The following is a 23,614-nucleotide window of genomic DNA, read 5'->3' on the forward strand; positions in this document are numbered from 1 at the left end:
GGTCACGCGGAACATGGCTTGGGCAGTGGATGAAGCACAAACTCAGGTATGGGAGGAGTTCGGTGAGGTAATGGAAAAAGACTTTCAGACCGCCTCAAAGCAATTCTGGTAACTGTCTGGTGACTCAGGAGGGGAAAGTGGTGCTCTACTCACACTGACTTACTGACTAACTGAGGATATAGTCAAGTGGTGGTAGGAATACTTGAAGGACTTCCTTAATCCTACTGACACGTCTTCTACCAGAGTAAGCAGAGTCTGGGGATGAGGCTGACAACTTGCCCATCATTGGAGGCGAGCTCACCAAGGCAGTTGAACAACTCCTTGGTGGCAGAGCCTCTGGGTTGGATGAGGTTTGCTCTGAGTTTGTGAAGGCTCTGAGTCACCATCTGCTCTGGTAGGTCATGTGGAGTGGAGAGTTGTGGACCCAAATGCAGATAAATCAAATGTGGAAACGAAACTGGATATTAACGAAAAGCAAATCGTTTAATAAGGCTGGTGAAACAGTACAAACAAAGGGGCAAAGGTGAAACAACATGAGACTAAACAATAACCTTAACTGGGAAAACTAACATAACGCAAATGAACATGAAAACCCGGACACGAGGAACTTGGAATGGGCAAAACTGAAACATGGCTAAACACTAAAATACACATGAGGAAGATGAGGGAAAAGGAAACACACGGGAACACAGCTGGGAAGAATGAACATAATGACAAGACTGGAGGAAGCAAACTGAACACACTGAATATGGGACATGTCACGTCTGGCGTGGCAGACGTGTGGAGTAGGAGAATAGGACCCAAGATGCAACTTTTGATGTGAGTGAGCTTTATTTTATAAAGTGGGTGAAAACAAACAGAAACGGCAAAAGAGAGGATGAAAACTAAGCAAAACCTAAACTGGGAAAAACTAACAAAACAAACCTGAAACCAAAAACAGAGATACAGGGAGACACGGAGGGAGATTACGCAAACGAACCAGCAACGCACACAAGAAAACACAGCTGGGGGAAATCAGAGCTGACGAGACTGAGGGAGGTAAAACAGAATACAATAACCTGAGACACTGACCTTCAAAATAAAACAGGAACTCACACATGCAAAGGCACAGACTAAGAAACACGGACTTTACACAGAGGAACACACAGGCAGGAATGATTAAATACTAAACTGAGGAAGAACAGAACCAAAAACCAAAGAGCTAGAAAACCACAACCAAAATACACCACAATAATATAAAACACAAAAGACCCAGGACCATGACAGGACACAAAACTGTCAAAATAAAACAGGAAGCACAGAGATGCAGACCCAAGACACAGGCTTGACATAACGTCAGGGAAATAAAATATGCTCATGAGCTTCGGGTAGTGACTGAAAGAAGGAGATTGCAGATACAAGCGGTGGAAATGAGCTTTCTCTGGCTGGCCTCTCCCTTGGAGATAGAGTGACGAGCTAAGTCATCCAAGAAGGCCTCAGAGTGGAGCCACTACTCCTCCACAGTGAAAGGAGCCAGTTGAAGTGGTGTGGGCATCCATTGAGGATGCCTCCTGGACACCCTCCTGGGTGAGGTTGTTCCAGGCATGACACGCTAGTCAGGTTTTATATCTTAGCTGGCCAGGGAACGTCTCAGTGTTCCTCTGGATAAGTTGGAGGAGGTGCCTGGGAAAATGAGGCCTGGGCTTCTCTGCTACCATGCTACCAGGGGCCGGATAAGCAGAAGAAAATGGATGGATGGATGAATAAAGTTTCATGGTTAAAAAGTAAAGCAAAATAAGAATACTTCCCATTGGTTTTGCAAATGCAAAGTGCCTTATAAACTGACTTTATTATTATTCTCATTGTGACGCCCACAAGTGTATGGTCACAATTATAATTTTTTTGTGGATTGTTTTTGACGTAAAAGACCTGATTTTATGGTGCTATGGCACTTTTCATTTAGAGTTATGGACAATGTAATTGCGTGGCATTGCCACAAGGGGGGGAGAGCGCTGAGTGCAATAGGCCGTTGCAACGCTTCTGTGCCTCAGACGAGGAAGAGCCTGCAGACCGAATGCAACTGCTGTCTCCTGTCTCTGCTTTTCTGTTAAAAAAACAGGTTAGTAGTTCAAGTTTGCTCACTGCAATGCACATACAAAGGCAAGAAACCCTTTTCTGTCTTGGTTTGAAGGCCGCAAATGTTGTGAGAGAGTGTGTTTTCACCGACTGAGAAAAAGCTAACTATACCGCCATTTGTAATGGAAGCCGCCATTTCACTGTTAGCTTAAATAGGCAGCTGGTCTCATTACCTGTTTTATTTTGTGACAAATGCAGCTCTTAGACGCTTCTTTTATCCTGACATTATTGGAAGTTACAGTTGATTAGGACCTACCCAGTTCTTATGTGTCAAATGTAAATAGTCTGATGTATACTGTTTGTGGATGATTGTAAACTGTTTGTGAGCAATGGTAGAATATTTTTGTTTATTGGTTACAAATGTAATATATCGTTTGAATCTGTTTAAAGTATAAAGAAAGTATAATGGTGACATAAGCAGGTTAATTGCAGTGTTAATGGTGCTGCACAGAAATGTTTTTGATGCTGAACAGCAGTAGAATTTGGTTACAGATTTATTGTAAATAAGAAATGGTAAATGGACTGATTCTTATATAGCGCTTTTCTACTCTCTCGGAGTACTCAAAGCGCTCTATACAACATGCCACACTCACCCAATCACACCCATTCTCACAAGCACTTTATCTATACTTAGTGCAATCTAACTACATTCACACACATTCATACTCCAATGGATGCATCGGAGAGCAACTTGGGGTTAGTATCTTGCCCAAGGATACTTGACATGCACACTGGAGGAGCCAAGGATCGAACCACCAACCTTCCGATCAGTAGGTGACCTGCTCTACCTCCTGAGCTACAGTCACATATACAATGATTATTTTGTACGTTTATTCTTGCGAGAGTGCAAGGTAACCAAAAGGGTTTGAGCTATGGACCTAATTGAATGTGTTTGTGTTGTTAAAAGAGAAATGTGTGTCTAAATGAAAAGAAAAGGACGTTGTTAAATTGTCAAGGAAGAGCCTGCAGACCGAACGCAACTGATGTCTCCTGTCTCTGCTTTTCTGTTAAAAAAAACAGTTTAAAAACAGACCCCATCGAAGGCCTGTAACATTATACAAAAACAAAGAGGATAAGATGGAAAAATGCAAAAATCTGATGAGCAAAACAGAATCTCTGAAAGATCAATTGGTCAGTCACTATTTATATGTATGGTGCCAATTCACAAGTCAGCAAGAGAGAGAGTGAACTATAACCCTTTGAACAGAACACTCTTGGATAGCTTTATTTCATGTGTTGCCTCTCTGTAACTGCAGAGTCTGCAGTTTGCCAATGTGGTGCAGCCTTAGTTTGTGGGAGACAATTCCAAACTGGGTTTCCAGAATGTGTCCCTTAAGACAAAAGATCACTTGAACCAATCTCAGCCCAGACAAACTGATCGATCAAGGATACCTTGACACCTAAATAGCAAAGACTGCAGATGATTGCATTTAATGTTTTTGTCTTGTGTAGCCATTCTAAAGCTAAACAAAGGATAGGCTTTGTGTATAACCTGTAGTCCCCTGGGTATGTAGCATACACATGTAATATAATAGAATTTTCCACATCAGCTGAAACAAAACCACCTTGGATGGTCTCGTCGATTAAACATAAATCCATTTCATTTGTTAGATAATTGCACTAAAATGCTGTAAAGAGCAAAAAACGCACAAACATTGTCAAGTGAACCAGTTCACAGACTTCAGTAGGCACTCACAGCACTTGTCGCTGTCACGATTGAACTTGAGTTAATGCAGTAAAATGAATCTGCAACAGTGTGAATTCTTGCATGAGTGATGACCTATGTCATAAATGTGTCAAAAGTGGATAATTTTGATGTTCAGACCAATGTTATACACCTCTGAGACACTCCGAGACCTGATGGTAGAGAGATGAACCAGCGCATGACCTTCAATGCAGCCTGCAGAGTTTACAAGTTGCTTAGCAGTCACATTAGGCTCAACTTTTGAGATAAGGACGGTGAGCTACGTTGTCCTCCCATCATGGTGAATTGTATGTGTGGATTACACGAATTTATGTTTTATAAGACATTAAACCTGCAGTGATCCGGTCAGAAAGAGCACTGGACCATTTTTGTGTTTGGGCGTTTCGTCCAAGTGAAGCAATGAAAAACTCACAACTGCATTTCTTAGTATGACAGGACAGGATGATCACACTGAGGTGTTTAAGACGGGAAATTCAGACACTTTAACTTTCAAAGAAATTGTGATGCATTAGTACAAACAAATAATTATTAATAAATCAATATCAGCGAAAGGTTTATGTGATATAAGCAGACAGGCGATGCAGGATGAATTATTCAGATTTATTTATTAATTAACTGATAAATTTAGATTGTCCAATTACTGTTGCTACTAATTCCCTGATTAATACATTTCTTTAGATTTGTCCAATAATTTTTTTGGTTAAATTGATTCATGAATAATTAATTGATCAATTGATCAGTGTAGCAATACAGGTTGCCACTATGCACCTGTATTTATAACTCAGGTTCCTAGTAGCAACAGTTTTTAACCCAGCACAAGCTCTCTAAGAAGACGAGGAAAAACTCCTCAAAAACTTGAGAAGAAACCTCGGGAAAGGCAATTCAAAGAGAGATCCCCTTTCCACGGATTGCTGGGGGTGGTTCCACTGCGATCTCGTGGTTTTTGTGGGGTGCCTCTAGAGGGCTGGCCCTGTAAAAATGACATAATTGTTAAAAACGTACACAGATATGTGACATGGCTTCAGAATTTGACCAAATACTTCTCTGTTAGAGCTTATGCTCTGTAACCCTGTTGTGCTTGGAGTCGATGAGTCATTTGAACCAGGGATGATTTTGAAGTTCCTCCAGGGTGAGGCGGTCTTCATGACTGTCTGCCAGACAACCTAACAGAAAACTCTCGCAGTCTGTTCAGAAATAAAATAGGGGGGGGGGTTCGTTTATCATCCAAAAATTGATATGTGCATTACCGATACAGATAACACATAAAACAGAATTTTCTGTTTTGTAACGCAAATCATGACAGGTTAAAGAATTAACATCCGGCTTACTTTCTGAAATATCGGTACGCTTCAAAGACACCTTATTGGCAGAGGTGACTTGGAAGATGTTGTGTAACAGCCTATCCATCACCCTGCCCAGCTGCAAAACTGTGATGCAATCGGCTTTGGTGGCGTTAAACGGCAAGTTTAGAGCCGGTGATTTTCTCCCTAAAATCCAGAGAGATAAATTATTAATGGTAAGAAATTAATGTGGACAATGCGTTGGGGAGGCAAGAACAATGAGGCTGATGACCTACCATTTCTTCGAGTGACTGCTTCTGGTGTAAAAATGGCTCCACAGCCAAAATCAATGTATTTGACACACCAATTTGCTAAACGTTCAGCTGAGTTTTCAATTATAATATTGTCTGTCTTAATGTCTTGATGGAAAATACCCTTGGAGTGCATTTCAGTGGCTGCATCTACCAACTGTCTCATTATGGCCTAACAGACAAATGAAAGATACGTTAAAACCATAAGATCTTAATTATTCATAAAAGACTGTCAAATATTTTATTCTTGCCACACACTGACCTTAATGTCGCTCTCACAAATCATTTCTCTTCTTTTCAACAGGTAAACTTCCAAGTCTATGTTGTTTTTGCTCCCTTCAAAGACCATAACAAGTTCTTTTTCTAAGTCATACCAGTCGAGTAAAACTGGGGTCACATTGCTGCTTGTAGCCTCTGGTCCTGCCCCCACTTTTATCAGCAATGCCACCTCCATAGGAATTTTGGTCTTTTCACCATTAAGAAGCTTTAGAAACAGAACATCAGGGTCAGTTGTCAAACATTAGGCTGCTTGAGGTACACGCTGACGGAAAAAACAACCGAAAAAGACAAACATCTCATACCATTGGTTGGCGGTCGAGTGACTTCTGAGAAACATGTTTTATAACCACCTGCATTACAGAGAAAATGTGTTTGAGAAAAAGCACGTAGAGAACAGGATGAACTACAAGAAAACATCCGTAAAGTGCACACATAAGAAGCCATACTTGGAAATTGTCTTCTCTGCGTTTTCCACAGAATACTTTCCCAAACTGTCCTTCACCCAGCACATCCTGCTCTTCATATTTTTCTTCAAAGTCCTCTACAGAGAGACAAAACAAACACGGGGTTGTCATTAGTTGTATGTAGGAAAGCTGACATCGTCTCAGTTTACACATTCATACAGGCTCTGTTAGAAGCTTCCTAGTGATTACCAGATGGATACCAGCTAAATTCTGAGAGCTTGGGAAAGGGGCTCTCATTTAAAGTGTGATTTGATCTTTTTCTTACCTTTACTGTGACTTTTGTATGTGTTAGGTAAAGGATTATCTGTCTCATCGATGGAGTTGTTGGACTCCTGTGAGCTTGATGTCCTCCTCTTTTTACTGCATGGTTCTTCTGTTCTGTTCTTTCTTTTGCTGCTCTTCTTTCTGAAAGCAGCTGCATAAACAAAAACCAATTAGACCTCTGAACTCCACACAGGCCTACAGATGATCAGAAACTATAAAACAAAAAATAATCTCTGTGAATGTCTCACTTACACTTCTCAAAGAAAACATGGCTGGGGCCTGGGGTTGGATTTTCGCTGTCCTTTCTTATTTTTGAAGCTTTTTCCAATCTCTCTGTGGAACCATCTTTTCTTTTGGAGCTCTTGATTCGCCCATCTGACGTCCTGTCCTCTATCCTGAAGGACCAGGGCTCAGTGTGGCGTTCTGCAGTTTGTACAAAAATCTGTTTGTTACAGCTGAATCAAAGCACCTGAAGTAAAAGCCTCTAATTTAAGATGAATTGACAGGTAAAGGAGATTCACTCACCTAGATATTTACTTTCACCCACAGCACGTGGTGTAGTAAAGGTCGGCCAAGATTTTGACGACATGTCAGAAACTGCTTCAAAATTGTACTCCCTGGACTAAACTCACTAATAACTATTTGATTTTGTATGTAGTTGGAACTTTGAAAGGTCCCTTTTTAAAACTGTTTTGATGACATCACTGAACCTAACATTCTAATATATGCAAACTCTGTCGCTGCATGGCTACAGAGCATCAAATTAAATCATAACAAAGGAGTAAAAAGCAGGATCACATGTTTGTCAGCATACAGAAGTGAAGTGAGCTGTTCTGTTCATTTAGAAAAATTAACGCCTGCTTTATCAAAAGAAAACCAATAAATGTAAAATAAAAGAATGCAGGAATAGAGACAAAGCCTAGATGTCCAAGTTTTGCAATGGGGCATGAAAGCAGCTCAGGGGAGCTGACAGTGGGACATTTGTCTCAATCCCCCACCATGCTATCTGTGTGTATGAGGTGAAGCACATACATGTAAGGTTCTGTAAACCAGCGAGAGAGATGTTACGTGTAATTTTACACATTTCTACACACAGAAAGGTTTTTGAACCAGAAAATTATCCAATTCTTGGAGCTGAGGTTAATAAATAGTGATTATTTATGCACAATTTATTCAGGTTTGGATATACGCATTTGTAAAACTTTTATAAATGTGGTTAAATTGCTTCGTATTTGTGTGTGGACTGAAGCACGCGTTTTTGAGTCCTCAAGAATTACACACAAGTCACTGCACACATTTTTAAATATGGTCGTTCAATGTCTCACTTGTCAGTCCGGATAGCCCGACACACAATAATGTCATGAAAGCATATTTATAAAAAGCAAACATGGCCAATAACTTTTCATTCTGATGCAGAATCATTTGGGCACAAAACTAATTTCACTGTTCAAAAACATGCAGACTTCACTATATACTGTGCACACAGTGTGGATCCTGTAAACTAAATTAGTGGGATATGTGCCAATTACCAATAATTAGCATTTCTAGGGTAAACCTTTTTCCAAACTATTAAAACTACTGACTGTGTATTTAAAAAAAAATCCTGCCACCAGGGGAATGTTGGTCATGTTTCCCATTAAGAAGAACTTTCTGTTCAGTGTTCAAACATTACATGTACATGTTACAGGAAAAACAACAGGAACAGACAAACAAATCTCATCACTGGTAGGCAGTCGACTGCTGAGTAACATGTTTAACAACCACCTGCATTATAGAGAAAGTTTATTATAGAGAAAGCTGTGAGCTTGATGCCCTGCTCTTTTTATTATGTGATTCTTTTGTTCCATCACTGCTTGATTTTTATTTACTGGTCTTCTTTCTGAAAGCAGCTGCAAAAACAAAAATCAATTAGACCTCTGGACTCTATGCATGTCTACAGATGATCGTTTACTACAAATCAAAAAATAGTCTCTCACAGTATCACGTTTTTTATGCAGTAATGTAATATCAGGTATGCAGGTTGGCATTCAGAGACTAGCAACTAGCATTTATAAGTGAACAACTAAAACTGAAGCAGGTTAATGGGTGAGCATGTGATAGTTCTCTGTGTTGGGCTTATTTAGGCTACGTTCACACATACACGGGTATTTTTGAATACGTACACATATACTAAAACAGAAATTTTCTGTTTTCGTTTTTTTTAAAATCTACATGTAGCTGTGGAAAAAATCTCCATCCACATATAAACGCTAAAAACGTAGTGAAACGCTGTCAAGAACATTGTTTTTGTCTGATTGTTGCTTTGGCAAAAATGAGATCCACATATGAGGACATTTGTTTTAAATTTCAATAGAACCGTGGCAGTATAATGTCCTTTAAAGTGGATATCAGGCCCTTGTAGAGCAAAATTTAGTATTTTGGTCTAGACAACCTAAAATGTGATGTCCACATATGTGGACGCCAGGTCCTAGGAGGTAAAATATAAATGTATTTTTCCAGAAATGCCAGAATATCAGATTAAAACTCAGAAAACTATTTGAACAACTACCAAACTGTTCAAATAACAAATGAAGGAAGGTAAACATATTCTGCACAAAGATGTAAACACAAAACATGAATCGTAAACCCGACAGCACGTACACGAAAATGCCTACGGGACTGAAAGCCGGCATCTCACAGATTCTGATGCTGCAGGTTTTGTCTCTCTCCAACCAAAATTCACTGAACTAACAGCAAAAGAAGATCAAAACTATGCTTCATATTTGATAAAGATCGTCATTGCTTGCTTCTTAAGCACCAGTCTACTGTTGTGTACAATGCTGCCAGACAGTAGGGCTTTTTTTAAAGGACCTCTGACAAAACAGTCTAATTTCTGCTGTTCAATACCGAAGACATTTAAACTTTTACAAGTTATGCCATATTGCAAAACGCTGTGTCTCTAATAAAACCTCTGTAACTTTGGTCTGCTTCACTTCATCGGGTAATGTTCATATGCTGATTCATGGGTTTCTTCTGTTTTTTTGATCTGCTGCAGAATATTTGTAAGAAGGTTGTCTGCTATAAAAAGCAAGGCCAAGAAAATCTCCTTCATGTTTTATCCTCAGTTACTTTGACACAAAGGCATCTGCTGTGATGCCTACACCTCTGATGAAGTCTCACAAATGTTAGCTTTGTTTTTATACATAGATATAAAATATGGATATGTACTGATAAATGTTAAGAATTATATTTCTGAGTGTCTGAGTCAAAATTGAATCAAATCAAATCAGGGATGGAATCGATTATAGAAATCAGTGACGATATCCAGCCCTGCTGCAAAATTACCATCATCTTGGATTGTGATTTGAGGAAAGGTGGAGCTTCTCCGAAGACGTTATTCCAGTAGAAATTTCTAACTTGAAAGTCCATGGACTTGCTTTACTATTCTATCAACTAACATCTCTAAGCCAGCAAAAAGTATCATCTAGTGCCCATAGGCTTCCAACTCGAATTTCTAGTCTACCAACCAGTGTCACTATGGTCGTGTCCAAATTCATGGGCTGCATCCTCCTGAGGACGCATTTGTAGACCGATTACGTCACAGCGACGCACCGAAGGCTGTCCAAATTCGTAGACTCCTCCGAATGCAGCCGACAAATGCGTCGGCTGGGTCGGGTGTGTCCTTCGTGGCCCACCATATCCCAGAATTCAGAGCGCGGCCCAGCCAAACTCCAGTTTCCGGCAATGGCGGCCGCTACTAAGTTTTAAAATTACTCTTATTACTCTTTCTCGGTCACAAAATAAACTTTTAACATATTTTCAGGCGAGAATGTGGGTGTGTAAACTTCAAATATCTGCTCGGTTTATCAAGATATCACATATTTGCAAAAGTGGTTCGACGTTTTCGGAGACGTCTGTTACCCACCAGCTCGATAGCTAGCCGAGAGCTCGGGGGTCACTGGAGCCGGCAAGAACGGCACAACTCCCGGCACATCATTTTCAGATCACCGCGGACTTTCGCTACTCAGGTTAAATGTAATATATAAGTCACTTAGACAACCTAAAAATGCTATTGTTTGGCTTTTTTCAGTGTTTTATTTGTTTGTGAGTAAATCGGTTTGGCTGAGATTAAAATTATTAGATTAGATTAGATAAAATAAAACTTTATCAATCCCCTGGGTGGTTTTCACACAGCTGAATAAACGTCAAACAGAAAACTGATTAAACAGAAGTGTGAGACGGTCGAGAATTTACGCCAGTGTCCTGTTATATTTTAGATAGCAAGGAGCAGACGGCCGAGTTTATTAAACTCCACCGAGACAGCGGTGACGCTAATCAGAAGGCTAGACCGTCCAATTCCTCGGCTGTTTACTTCCGGCCTACCCGACCTTCTGAGGACCCGGCCCACGTAGACCGCGAAGGCCGGGTCCTCAGGAGGATGCAGCCCATGAATTTGGACACGACCCATGATTGCAAGTACCATTAGTTAGCATCTCTAGGCTACAGAGTTATATTCATAGCTTTTCAATATCATCTCTAGGCTAGCAACTAGCGTGCCCAAACAAGAAAACAAAATCAGCTAGCTTCACTAGCCTATTGTCTTTCATTCTTAAACTACAAAGTACATTTCTAGAGTAGTATTTAGAATACCTAAGATAGCAACTGACATTAGCATCCCTAGGCTGCTTGGTAGAATCCTAACCAAGTCAAAACCATCATTAGTGTCCCTAGGAAAGTTGGCATATCTTAAGCTAATCATTTACCAGGCTAACAGTTAACTCCTGTAAAGAAATAAATAGCACCAGTAAGTATCCCCAGCCTACTGGCAAGCTTTTCAAGGCAACTAATTGCCTGCCAGGTTACCACAAAGAATACCTAAGCTATTAACTAGCATCAATAAGTCAGTCACTAATATTCCTTGGCAGTTGATTAGCATCCCCTGGGCTAGTAACTAGAATTTCCCTCACTATCATTAAGACAAATTTTATTGAATGGTCTCTTCAATTTAACACCAGTCCATATTATTTGTTAGATAACTGCACTAAACTGTAACAAAAATACAAATATGATGTAGACTAGAACGTTAGTCTAAGAATAATATTTAACTTTGCTATAGAATTATATTTATGTCCAAAATTGCACATAAGACAAAAAAAAAAAACATGACCACGAGCAAATAATTTCATTTCCTTTTAAAAAAAAAAAATTTCTCGAGGATTAAAGTCACTGCCTTGCCACCATCATGGGGTAATTTGATATAACGCAGTAGGCTGTGGGAATGAATACCAGCGCTCAATAAATCAGATTATTTGCTTGTTTGTGATTGGTTGTTTTTCTTCACACTTTATCCTTCACACTTCACTCTATTGTACTAGTGTCCCTAGCATGACAATTAGAAAAGCCCCCTGTCATGAACCAAGGTTCACACGCACAGTGGGGACCCAAAAGCAAACTTAATACGAAATTCACAAGAACTATGTGTCAGGCATCGCTGTGTGGATGTGAGGAAGAGAGGACCCAAACACACGACTCATGGTTTGATGAAGGGTGGTGTTTATTGTGATGACAGGACTAACTGTCTGTAATGACTGTGGGATCGACGATGACAAGACAGTGAACAGGAGGAAACAAAGGACTTAAATACACTGACTGATGAGGATGATTGCAGACCAGTGAGTACACAGCTGAACCCTAATCTGACCAATAACACATAGGAAGTAGAACTGGAACATAGTACACATAGACTGAGGCCAAAATAATTAAACAGTAATTATGAACATGTGGGGGAAAAAAAATCAGAACATGAACAAACTGAAAACACTGGGTCAACGAGCCAGGAACCCTGAAACTATGTACAGATTTATTTGTTTAACAAAAATGATGAGGAACAACCAAGGGAACGAAAATATAACTGAGGCTGAGGAAACTGGGAACTGAAACGCCCTGGGAAGCCGTGATCGGGACTGTGGGAAGCTGACACAGAAAGGGGAACAAGTACTTGTGTGCAGGAAAGCAGAGATATAAATCTAAATAAGAATTAGAATGCTGCAGCTTACAATTAGAGCCAAACTGTGGGGCTCGAAGGGGAGGGTCTCCATGGGAGAAAAGAGACGGAGACTGAGGGAGTTCTCTTGCACGCAGAACAGGCAGGTGGACAGGCTGGGGACGTTTTCAATTGCCCGATGGCGACCTGAGCACAAGGGCGTAATATTAACACAGGTCACAGAATGCTTGAATAAACTTAGAGCTTAGGAGAGCCAAGTTACCACCAAGAGTGACTAACGGACTGGCGTGGAGCAGCCATCCGCACTGGGAGAAATAGTTCTCCTGTAATTGCCTGGGATGGAGTGTAGGTGCAATGCTGATGGCCCAACCTGAGGGCGTGGCCATTGAGGCGACCTGAACACTCCCCGGATACGGACCATGACACCCCCAGAGTGGACAAGTAGTTTGGTGTTTAAGTGGCTCAGAGAATCAAGAATAGGAGCAGTGACAATGTTATCCTCTCATCATCGTAAATCATGTGCACCTTATACAACAGGACATGAGGATGCAGTGAAACGTCATCAGCTCTTGATCCAGTGGCTTTCGAAGTAAATTCACAAAGTCCTTCTGCGCTCCTCTCGTACTGTGTGTCCCATCAGTAGACACTGACAGCGGTATGAGTCCAATCAGTTCTTCCTGCGGCCCGTCAGAGTTGACATATCTGCAAAACAGTGCTGTCTGCTCAACATCGTTTACATCATTTGACTCACAGGCAAGTGAAAATGCTTGAGCTGAATTGATGTCATTCATTTGCTTACGGCTGATGTTTTAATGGTCCTGTCTCTAACGGTCTTTGCGGAGAGAGGCCTTTCTCTAATTTTCTGAACAATTTCCCGTTTGTTTTGAAAGTCTGATAGTTTTATGAACGATTCTTTCATATATTCTCCATCTGTGAACGGCTGCTCCCTCCCGCAGATCACAACAGGTTAAAGAATTAACATCCGGCTTACTTTCTGAAATATCGGTACGCTTCCAAGACATCTTATTGGCAGAGGTGACTTGGAAGATGTTGTGTAACAGCCTATCCATCACCCTGCCCAGCCGCAAAACTGTGATGCAATCGGCTTGGTGATGTTAAACAGCAAGTTTAGAGCTGGTGATTTTCTCCCTAAAATCCAGAGAAAAATTATTAATGGTAAGAAATTAATGTGGACACAAGGCGTTGGGGAGGCAAGAACATCTAAACAATGAGACTGATGACCTACCATTTCTTCGAGTGACTGCTTCTGGTGTAAAAATGACTCCACAGCCAAAATCAATGTATTTGACACACCAATTTGCTAAATGTTCAGTGGCTTCATCTACCAACTGTCTCATTATGGCCTGACAGACAAACGAAAGATACGTTAAAACCATAAGATCTACATTATTCATAAAAGATTGCCAAATATTTTATTCTTGCCACTCACTGACCTTAATGTCACTCTCACACAGAAATGTTCTCTTTTTGACAGATAAACTTCCAAGTCTGTGTTATTTTTGCCCCTTCAAAGACCATAATAAGTTTTTTTTCTAAGTCATACCAGTCGAGTGAAACTGGGGTCACATTGCTGCTTGTAGCCTCTGGTCCTGCCCCCACTTTTATCAGCAATGCCACCTCCATAGGAATCTTGGTCATTTCACCATTAACAAGTAGTAACACCATCACTAACGCTGGGTGATTTTATACCCAACAAAAAGTACTTCTCATCAAAATATGACAACACATGACAAATTAGAGTGGTCTTCTTTTTTTTCAACTGTGCCATGTCTAACAAAATGAAAAAAGTGTCACGGGAGGACCCTAAAAAAATGCTGATATTTATTCATAACCGCTGCACAAAATAAGGATAACATGCAAATTCCAGGACCACTCTTACTTACCTATTCCTTACATGCAGTCAGGACACGCAGGGTAGCAATGGCGTGGACTGACTGGTCGATGGCACACATGGCACCTGTGTCGTGGCTTCTTGTCCAAGCCTGCGGAGCACTCAGCACACCTCACTGAGGGACTACTGCTTTCTGCTGCCACTAGTCCTGCCTCACCTGCAAGAGTGTCAGGGGTAGGGCTGTCGAGCACGCTACAGATCAGGACTCGTCGTTGTCGTGACAGATTTGAAGAGGGGAGCCTCTGCTCTGTCAATGGTTTAATGAATGCCAATAAGGCAGGGATGGGCAACTCCAGGCCTCAAGGGCCAGTGTCCTGCAGGTTTTAGATATCACCCTGGGTCAACCCACATGAGTCAATTGATTAGTTTGTTAGCAGGCCTCTGGGGAACTTCAGGACATAAGGGGTGTCCAAATTCATAGGCTGCATCCTCCTGAGGACCCACCCTTCGCGGTCTACGTGGGCCGGGTCCTCAGAAGGTCGGGTAGACCGGAAGCAAGCGGTTTCTACTACTCTAGAAATGTACTTTGTAGTTTAAGAATGAAAGACAATAGGCTAGTGAAGCTAGCTGATTTTGTTTTCTTGTTTGGGCACGCTAGTTGCTAGCCTAGAGATGATATTGAAAAGCTATGAATATAACTCTGTAGCCTAGAGATGCTAACTAATGGTACTTGCAATCATGGGTCGTGTCCAAATTCATGGGCTGCATCCTCCTGAGGACCCGGCCTTCGCGGTCTACGTGGGCCGGGTCCTCAGAAGGTCGGGTAGACCGGAAGCAAGCGGCTGTGAAATTGGACAGTCTAGCCTTCGGATTTCATCACCACTTTCTCGGTGGAGTTTAATAAACTCAGCCGTCTGTTCCTTGCTATCTAAAATATAACAGGACGCTGGAGTAAATTCTCGACCATCTCACACTTCTGTTTAATCAGTTTTCTGTTTGACGTTTTTTTCAGCTGTGTGAAAACCAAGGAGGAACCCACCTGAGGGATTAATAAAGTTTTATTTTATCTAATCTAATCTAATAACTTTAATCTCAGCCAAACCGATTTACTCACGAACAAATAAAACACACAAAAAAAGCCAAACAATAACATTTTTAGGTTATTTAAGTGACTTATATGTTACGTTTAACCTGAGTAGCGAAAGTCCGCGGTGATCTGAAAATGATCCGCTGGGAGTTTGCTGTTCTTGCCGGCTCTAGTGACCCTCGAGCTCCCGGGTAGCTATCGAGCTGGTGGGTAACAGACGTCTCCGAAAACGTCAGAGCACTTTTGCAAATATGTGATATCTTGATAAACCGAGCAGATATTTGAAGTTTACACACCCACATTCTCACCTGAAAATATGTTAAAAGTTTATTTTATGACCCAGAAAGAGTAATAAGAGTAATATTAAAAACTTAGTAGCGACTGCCATTGTTGCAAACTGGAATTGTCTGGGCCGCGCTATGAATTCTGGGATATGGTGGGCCACGAAGGACACACCCGACCCATCCTTCAAGTTCGGGGAAAAGGAGGACGCATTTGTCGGCTGCATTCGGAGGAGTCTAACGAATTTGGACAGCCTTCGTCGCGTCGCTGTGACGTAATCGGCCTACAAATGCGGCCTCAGGAGGATGCAGCCCATGAATTTTGGACACCTCCACAATGACGGGGTCATTTAGCCATTTGAATCAGCTGTGTTGGGTCAAGGACACATGAGGCTGCCAGGCAGGAGGAAACGAGAGAGACTTCAGAGGAGGAACATGGATGTAGTGAAGGAGGACATACAGTGGGTTAGTGTGACAGAGGAGGATGTTGAGATAAAAAAAGACCATCTCACTTCACCTCTACCATTATTATCATACTGTAGACACTAAAAATGTTGTGTAAAAAACAGTTCTTCAGTTTTTAGTGTGAATTCTGATATTTCACATATCTCAGGCCAAAAGTCAAGTGGTAGTTATGCCAGATTATATACTGAATGATGCAGCTTAAAATATATAGTTTCATGAAGAGAATAAAAGAAAGAAAATCTGTGTTGCTCTGGATTCATCTGCAGAGCTGCAGTTTAAAAACTTTAAGCTTCATATAAAGTGTTTAACAAACATTTTCTCCATAGCTTTCATCACTGGTAGATCTACAGTCTGAGGCTGAGCAAACCAAGCCTGCAATATTAGAAAACCTGTTTTGATGAAGCAGGATGAAGATGTGGGGAAAGAGGTATGGCTGCATGCAGGTTTACTGTAGCGGCTCAGTTCCATCAAAGGGTTTGCACTCATTTAAATATATTTAGCCAGCAGGGAGAAGCAGATTTACTGCTTTGTGCCTGCGTGTGATAAATCTTTCATGCCTTGCTCCAGAAAAACTACTTTGATACTCTGAGGTTGATGTGGAGTGTTGGATATGGAGCGTCTCTTAATGCTCTCCTCACTGCTGTTCTGGTTTTCTACTGTTTCAGGTTGGTTTTGACACCAGAAACCGTCTCATTAAAGGCTGACCTTTAATGAGATGAACCCACATCCTGTTCATTATGAACAAAAACAGTGAGCATGCTCAAAATGTGTCCTTATAGCGGTCCTCTTCTCAAAACAATAACTTTATAACTGTCTATAAAATACATCCTGGGTTACACTGTCTCCCAAGTGTTTCAGCTGCAGTGCAAAGCAGCAGTGACCTGCTTCGCGTCTTTGTTTTGTCTAACCTTTCCTGGTTGCTGATGAAGGGCCTGTATCTGCACACTGTGCTGCTCTTCACCTTCATTGAAACCATGAAGCTGCTGTGGATCTACACCATCGTTGGCTGGGGTGCTCTGCGTGTTCCAGTGTTTCTGGTTTTCATGGCTTAATTCTTCTCGTCTCATTGAGACTCTGGTTTTCTAGGTTGTGCTTTACTGACTGTTGTGATCTGGTCACTGCTAAAAACACAGCCTGACGATGAAGGGTAGGCAACTCTTCTACTAGAGTAGAGAGTAGAAGTGATCCAAACACTGGTTTTGGTCACTTTAAATAATTTCTTTGTCAGACACAAGGTTAGAGTAAACAACCACAAGTAATATTAATACTATGGTCAGCATTAAAGTGCTGATTATGTTAAAGCTTGAAATGAAGTTCCTGAATCTCGTGACCAAAATCAGGAGTGTTCAACGATCTTTCTTTTGTTTTATGGTCCACAGATAAACTTTGTGATCTCCCTGAACATCAGCAGGATCAGTTTTCAGAAGATGAACACCCACCCACGCAAACCAAAGTAAGACGTGTGTACATGTGTTTATTGATTATCTTAACATCTGTTTTGTAGCCCCCTCCTCCCCCTTCAGTGTTCCCTCTCCTGCTGATCTGCTGCCCTCTGTAGGAGACTCGTCCGCTCTCCTCTCCTCCCCTCCTCCCTATCCCTCTGTTTGGCTTCACTATGTTGTGTTCAGCATGTCATCGTGGGTCCTGTAGTTTTAGGCTCCTTCCAGATAACGATCCTAAAATATGTAGTCAGTTGTTTGTATTTTTCATGTTGTCTCAGGGTTTTGTTGTTGCCGTGTTGTACTGATTTCTAAACTGAGAGGTAAGGTAGCTTTGTGTTTTGCAAAAATGCATCTTCACAACATCAAGATTTGTCAAACGATCAGCAATAAAAAACAGCATTTTATAAACCTGTTCTAAGATAATTATGCACTTTTTAAAATATTACTATTAGATTGCATAAAGACAAATGAGTATCATGTGTGTTTTTTAAAGTGACTTTGTGTATTTTTATTCTTGGGGGGGGGGCAGCAGTCTAGTTCATTCATATTTTCATTCTTTTCATCATCTCTGTTTGTCTGATCTCGAACTCGGTGAAGTGAAAAAGTCTCATTAGCAGCAGCTTCATGTGTACACAGGCAAAGACACCCCATCAGAGACCTCAGGGGCCCCCAGGTACAAAGAAACAAAGGGCAGGCATGAATGAATAGGTGGAGGAGCCACACAGTAACCCTTTGATGAAATGAATTCCTCCTCTGCTCTCTGAGCCTGAGATTGATGAGTGTGATAAAGTGGGACCATTCAGCACAGGGAGGGTTTAAAAAAGGTCTCCAAGTTGGAAAAAAGCATTCCCACCCTCCCCGTCTTCCTGTGAATGGCCTAACCCACATGGTTCACAGAATGCCCTCCCCCCATGTGTATGTTGTCTTTTCCTAATATAGCGCAGAGTTATCCGGCTGCACGGCCGTAGGACTCTGGTGTTGGATGGCACCCGGCCTGTGCGTGTCTCTGGAACAGCTTTCATCAGAAAGACTTCACACTCCTTCAGTCTGCACAGCATTCAGAATGAATGGCACAGTGAATGTGAGCGATGAGCGTACTCCTCATGACTTCATGTTTACGTCCGAGTCTGTGGGAGAGGGACATCCTGGTGAGTAGAGGAGTGCTGCTCATCATGTGAGAAACTGTTTTGAGCGCTTCAGTGATCATTGATGGTTTTGAGGAATGTGCAGAAGCCTGATCGGTGCTGCATAAAGCCTACTTTCGTGGAGCAACACGGCGCTGATTTGCACAGGATGAATCCTGGACTGAGAAAACTTCCACTTTAGTTGCAATATAAGCAAAACTTGTGTTTTAAGCTGAACCAACATCTGATGAGTCGCTTTTTTGTCATGAATAATTTTTCACTGCAGCTGCTGCTGGAGCCATTTTTGTGGTGCAGACGTGTGACGTATGTTCTGTTAGGAAAAATGTGTCTTCAGCATAATATAAATTATGTCATTTATAAAGTAAATAGTGCAGCTTTGCATTTTTTCTTTAATTTTCTAACAAGTGCATGTTTAATGCACTGCAGATGTTTAGCTTAATCCCACCAGAAAGTGGCTGAAGAACAGATTTAACCTCATCACAGATTGCATTGTTATAATTCTGCAGAACACATCATGTGTGCATCATGTAAAATAATCAGGATAACAGCTTGATTTTTTTTACATTTTTGCTGACGTGTAAAAAAGGTGCTGGTTCACAGGTAATCCCTTATATCAGGTGAGTTTTGAAGACTTGTGCAGTGAAAGTGTCAGCAAAAATAATTCATTTAATTTTACCCATAAAAATGTACTTTAAATGTAAATGTGTAGTTAAAATAGCAGCAAGCCAAACTTTACAGATGGGGAAAATCCATGTTTTTAATTTAAAACAAAACCATGAAAGTTTCACCAATAATAAGCCAATAATATAATATTTCTACATTTTTAAGGGTAATGTAAAAATGTCCATCATAAAGCAGGAGAGTAAATTGAAGTTATAGAAGCTTCAGTGCTGTAGTGTAGTACAGTTTGGGAGTGCTTTTGATGATGTGACGGAGTTAGAGTGTACCGTGTCACGCTGGCGTGGATTCACCAAATCGAGGCTATTCATAGTCCTGTAACAGCCAGAGGGAACGAGGTGATATTTTCAGGCTCTGCCCAGATCAGGAATCTGACATGTGCAGTAAAACGATCACACGAGGGACCGAACCAGCACACGTGCAGATATTTATGCCTTTTAGACTTCTCCTTATTCTATTTTTTCCAGATAAGATATGTGACCAGATCAGTGATTCTGTGCTGGACGCTCACCTGAGGCAAGACCCTGATGCTAAGGTGGCTTGTGGTGAGTTTGAGTTTTTGTCCAGCAGAGGGAGGCAACACACAAGGAAGACGGACATTTAAGATGGATGCAAATGGTAATAGTGTCCATGCCATTGGTTTAGTGAGACATTAAAAAAGGACGGTGGGTTGCAAACGGGCTTGCATTTTCTTTTGACTGTAAAAAAAAAAATCGCCCATCAGAATATGTCGTGTAATAAATGCAGGTGTGATAAGATAAAGCTTCAAACGCCTCAGCATCTTTTGTTTGTATTTCTTTTAATTCAATGTCTATTTTTAGTGTATGGAATAAAAAAGATGACATCTCTGCTGCAGGAAACTCAGTGAAATATTCATTAACAGCAGTGATCCTGACATAAGAACATCACTTCCCAAGTAATTCAATTCACTTTAATCCAGGACACTAGCTGTATTACGTCAATAGTCAGGAAGGACAATAATCCAAATAGAAAAACATTCACATCCAATGGCATGAATACACATATGCAGTGTAATGTCCTGTTTGTGGATGAAACAGAGACGGTGTGTAAGACGGGCATGGTGCTGCTCTGTGGGGAGATCACGTCTCGAGCCAACGTGGACTACCAGAGGGTGGTGAGAGAAGTCATCCAGCATATTGGTTACGATGACTCGCAGAAAGGTGAGTGAAGTTTTTAACGTTTTGGCTGTAACTTCATCTACACTGGGATTCCAAATGCTTTCAAACAAAAGCATCCCTTTTCTTCTTCTTCCTCTGTTTTTCCAAGGATTCGACTATAAGACCTGTAACGTGCTGGTAGCCCTGGAGCAGCAGTCACCTGACATCGCTCAGGGAGTTCATATCGATCGCATGGAGAGCGAAATCGGAGCTGGAGACCAGGTCATCTGAGCGCTTACATTTAAATTCTGGACTGAAACACCAATCACTGCAGTCTTTTCTTCTTCAGAATATAAAGTGCTGCTCTTTGATTGTACTCGTGCTGTGTGGACAGGGTCTGATGTTTGGATACGCCACAGATGAGACAGACGAGTGCATGCCCCTCACCATAGTCCTCGCCCACAAACTCAACGCTAAGATGGCCGAGCTGAGGCGAAATGGGACGGTCCCCTGGCTCCGCCCAGACTCAAAGACACAGGTGAGGTCAGAGTAGAAGACAGTGTTGAGATGACTGAACCTGCAGTGTGAGGCAGCGAGGGTGGCATCCTTAATGGGGATGTTTGTTGTGGAGAAGAAAGCTGAACATGCTTCCATGAATCCCCATGAATGAGGTCCAGAACCTTCATTCAACTCTTCATGTCAGGTTTGTTGAGCTCTGCTTTAACAGGGTTATATGTGAAGTAGATTAATGTAAAATTAACTAAGAACTGTCAAAATTAAATGCTTTAAGGCTTTCATCAGGGTGCCCAATATTTTGCTCCCTCTCACGTGTGGGTGACCTCCAGACTGTGCAGGCAGAGCATGCTGGTATGCAACATCTGAGCTGAAAGACGCTTTGAGCTCCCTGCACATGTGACACACTCGAGTCTCGTTCAATCAAAGTAAAAGGACTAAAAGTGGAAATGCATATTGTTTTGCTACATTAACATAATGTTCACCTTTCCCCAGGTAACAGTTCATTACACCCAGGAAAATGGTGCTGTGATCCCCAAGAGAGTGCACACTGTGGTGATCTCTGTGCAGCACGATGATAACGTGTGTGTGGAGGAGCAGAAGAAGGTGCTGAAGGAGAAGGTCATCAAAGCCGTGGTGCCTTCACGCTACCTGGACGAGGACACCATCTATCACCTGCAGCCCAGCGGACGCTTTGTGATCGGAGGGCCGCAGGTAAAGAGCCGAGAACATTCGAAGTCCCTGAATACTGTTTACGTTGTTGTCACGCTGCATGAGGATGCTGGCAGTGGCTTTTAGTGCACAGATCAAGTATGATGGCTTCAAATCTAATTTCATAGTTTCAAAGTGTAAAAACAAATAATATAGTGAAGATCTTGCATGCTCGTATGCTGTGTGGCTATAAATCTTTGTGATTTCTCTCAGGGTGATGCAGGAGTGACGGGCAGGAAAGTCATCGTGGACACATACGGTGGTTGGGGGGCCCACGGGGGCGGAGCTTTCTCCGGAAAGGACTACACCAAGGTGGACCGCTCGGCCGCCTACGCTGCACGCTGGGTGGCAAAATCTCTAGTGAAGGCCCAGCTGTGCAGGCGGGTACTGGTGCAGGTGAGACCTCGTTCCAGTTTAATCTGCACCAAAAGGTTTCTAAGATGTGTGTAGGATGAAAAGGCTCAGAAGTTTTCTGAGTCATTTTATGTAAATCATTCTTTTGGATTTTTGTGGGACTCATTTTTCTACATATTTAAGGTGGAAGTTGTTACGCTGTTCCCTACTTTGCGGTTCAAACCTTTTGTTTGTGAGGGGAAACAATCAAAAGGCTTAAATAGAGAGGGATGGTGGTGCACCAAGGTCCAATTAAAAGTAAATTAGAATGGTTTAAAACTGTGAATCAAGGAGTTAGTTTCTCCTTTTTTGGACTTTATAAATAAATAACAATAAAATAATTGTGGTAAACCCAGCAGTACGTGGCACTATCACCAGTGGTATCACCATCATCATGGTGGTGCTGAAACAACATGTTCATTAATCACATGCTGTGTTTGTCCAGGTGGCGTATGCGATTGGAGTGGCCCACCCGCTCTCCATCTCCCTCTTCACCTACGGCTCCTCTCCAAAGAGCGAGAAGGAGCTTCTGCAGATCGTCAATAAAAACTTTGACCTCAGACCTGGAGTCATAGTCAGGTCGGGATTACACCCGCACCACCGCCTCTGTGTTTGATTATCTCTGCATAATGTACTGTGCAAATCTGTTAGACTGTACTGAATCTATCTCAACTGCTTGATGCTGCAGAGACCTGGACCTAAAGAGACCAATCTACCAGAAGACGGCATGCTACGGACACTTTGGCAGGAAGGAGTTCCCCTGGGAGGTCCCGAAGAACCTCAACTTCTAGTGTGTGTGTGTGTATGTGTGTGTGTGTGTGTGTGTGTGGTGGGGTCCATATGGCCTTTTTTCATTGGTCTGAGTCAGAGGTGTGGGTGGGTCAGAGGTGTTCCAGCTGTTGGTGACAAAGTCCCTAAATGACAACTCTGAAGCATGAGAGATATTTACACTTTAAATCTAAACTGCTAAAGAAAAAAAAACAATAAACTGAGTGGATGACCAAATTTTAAAGGAGAAAAACCGTGAATGGGTCATGTCTTAAGAGTTTCAGTGAGTTTTTAAAGAGCCAGTGGGGATTCTGCACGTGTTTGAGGTTTTCTCGGTCGTGTTGGCTCTGATCTCAAATGACAATGTTCTAGGAAAATCCTTCAGAAATTTATATGTGCGCTCTTTTATGATTATTTCAGTGGCAAACTCCGACAGTCAGCTAAACCTCTTTGAATAATCTTTATCACAAGTGTCTCAGTTTTGCCTGGATAAAAATGAACTTCCATCCATCCAATTAAGGGTCACTGGGGGGGTGGAGCCTTTCCCAGCTACCATAGGGCGAGAGGCACATACAACACATCGCACTCAACTGATAAAATTCACATCTATTGAAAATTTAGAGTCGCCACTTAACTCAACTCTACCGTGGCTCAGGGGGTTGGGAAGCGCACCTGTAACCGGAAGGTCGCCGGTTCGATCCCCGGCCTTTCTGTCCTGGTCGTTGTGTCCTTGGACAAGACACTTTACCCTACTGGTGTT

At 41.8% G+C, this 23,614-nt stretch overlaps 2 protein-coding genes across 7 annotated transcripts; one reads left to right on the plus strand and one right to left on the minus strand.

The window, feature by feature from the left end:
- The first annotated feature begins 347 nt into the window (after nucleotides 1–347).
- LOC100697074 (S-adenosylmethionine synthase) lies at nucleotides 348–23,560 on the plus strand. Of its 5 annotated transcripts, none has more exons than XM_003448710.5 (11): nucleotides 348–819; nucleotides 17,466–17,539; nucleotides 18,468–18,676; nucleotides 19,819–19,896; nucleotides 20,410–20,532; nucleotides 20,639–20,751; nucleotides 20,864–21,007; nucleotides 21,478–21,696; nucleotides 21,907–22,089; nucleotides 22,532–22,665; nucleotides 22,775–22,877. In XM_003448710.5, the coding sequence occupies exons 2-11, from the start codon at nucleotides 17,514–17,516 to the stop codon at nucleotides 22,875–22,877; spliced, it is 1,332 nt and encodes a 443-aa protein (XP_003448758.2). In that variant the 5' UTR covers nucleotides 348–819; nucleotides 17,466–17,513. The 5 variants fall into 5 exon arrangements, with proteins under 5 accessions (XP_003448758.2, XP_005453782.1, XP_005453783.1 ...); XM_005453725.4 differs by lacking the exon at nucleotides 348–819 and adding an exon at nucleotides 2,034–2,098 and having other exon boundaries at nucleotides 22,775–23,560; XM_005453726.4 differs by lacking the exon at nucleotides 348–819 and adding an exon at nucleotides 3,077–3,130 and having other exon boundaries at nucleotides 17,462–17,539.
- Nucleotides 4,407–9,979, minus strand: LOC102076429 (serine/threonine-protein kinase pim-2). Of its 2 annotated transcripts, none has more exons than XM_025910001.1 (10): nucleotides 9,743–9,979; nucleotides 6,944–8,307; nucleotides 6,671–6,841; nucleotides 6,420–6,569; nucleotides 6,137–6,231; nucleotides 5,993–6,040; nucleotides 5,674–5,895; nucleotides 5,397–5,583; nucleotides 5,149–5,307; nucleotides 4,407–5,004 (listed from the first exon to the last, which is right to left on the minus strand). In XM_025910001.1, exons 2-10 carry the CDS (start codon nucleotides 7,005–7,007, stop codon nucleotides 4,913–4,915), a joined length of 1,188 nt encoding a protein of 395 aa, XP_025765786.1. In that variant the 5' UTR covers nucleotides 7,008–8,307; nucleotides 9,743–9,979; the 3' UTR covers nucleotides 4,407–4,912. The 2 variants fall into 2 exon arrangements, with proteins under 2 accessions (XP_025765786.1, XP_025765787.1); XM_025910002.1 differs by lacking the exon at nucleotides 9,743–9,979 and having other exon boundaries at nucleotides 5,397–5,414; nucleotides 5,535–5,583; nucleotides 6,944–8,732.
- Nucleotides 23,561–23,614: the final 54 nt, after the last annotated feature.

The sequence above is a fragment of the Oreochromis niloticus genome, linkage group LG8 (assembly GCF_001858045.2).
Source record: "Oreochromis niloticus isolate F11D_XX linkage group LG8, O_niloticus_UMD_NMBU, whole genome shotgun sequence".
In the NCBI taxonomy this organism is placed as follows: Eukaryota; Metazoa; Chordata; class Actinopteri; order Cichliformes; family Cichlidae; genus Oreochromis; species Oreochromis niloticus.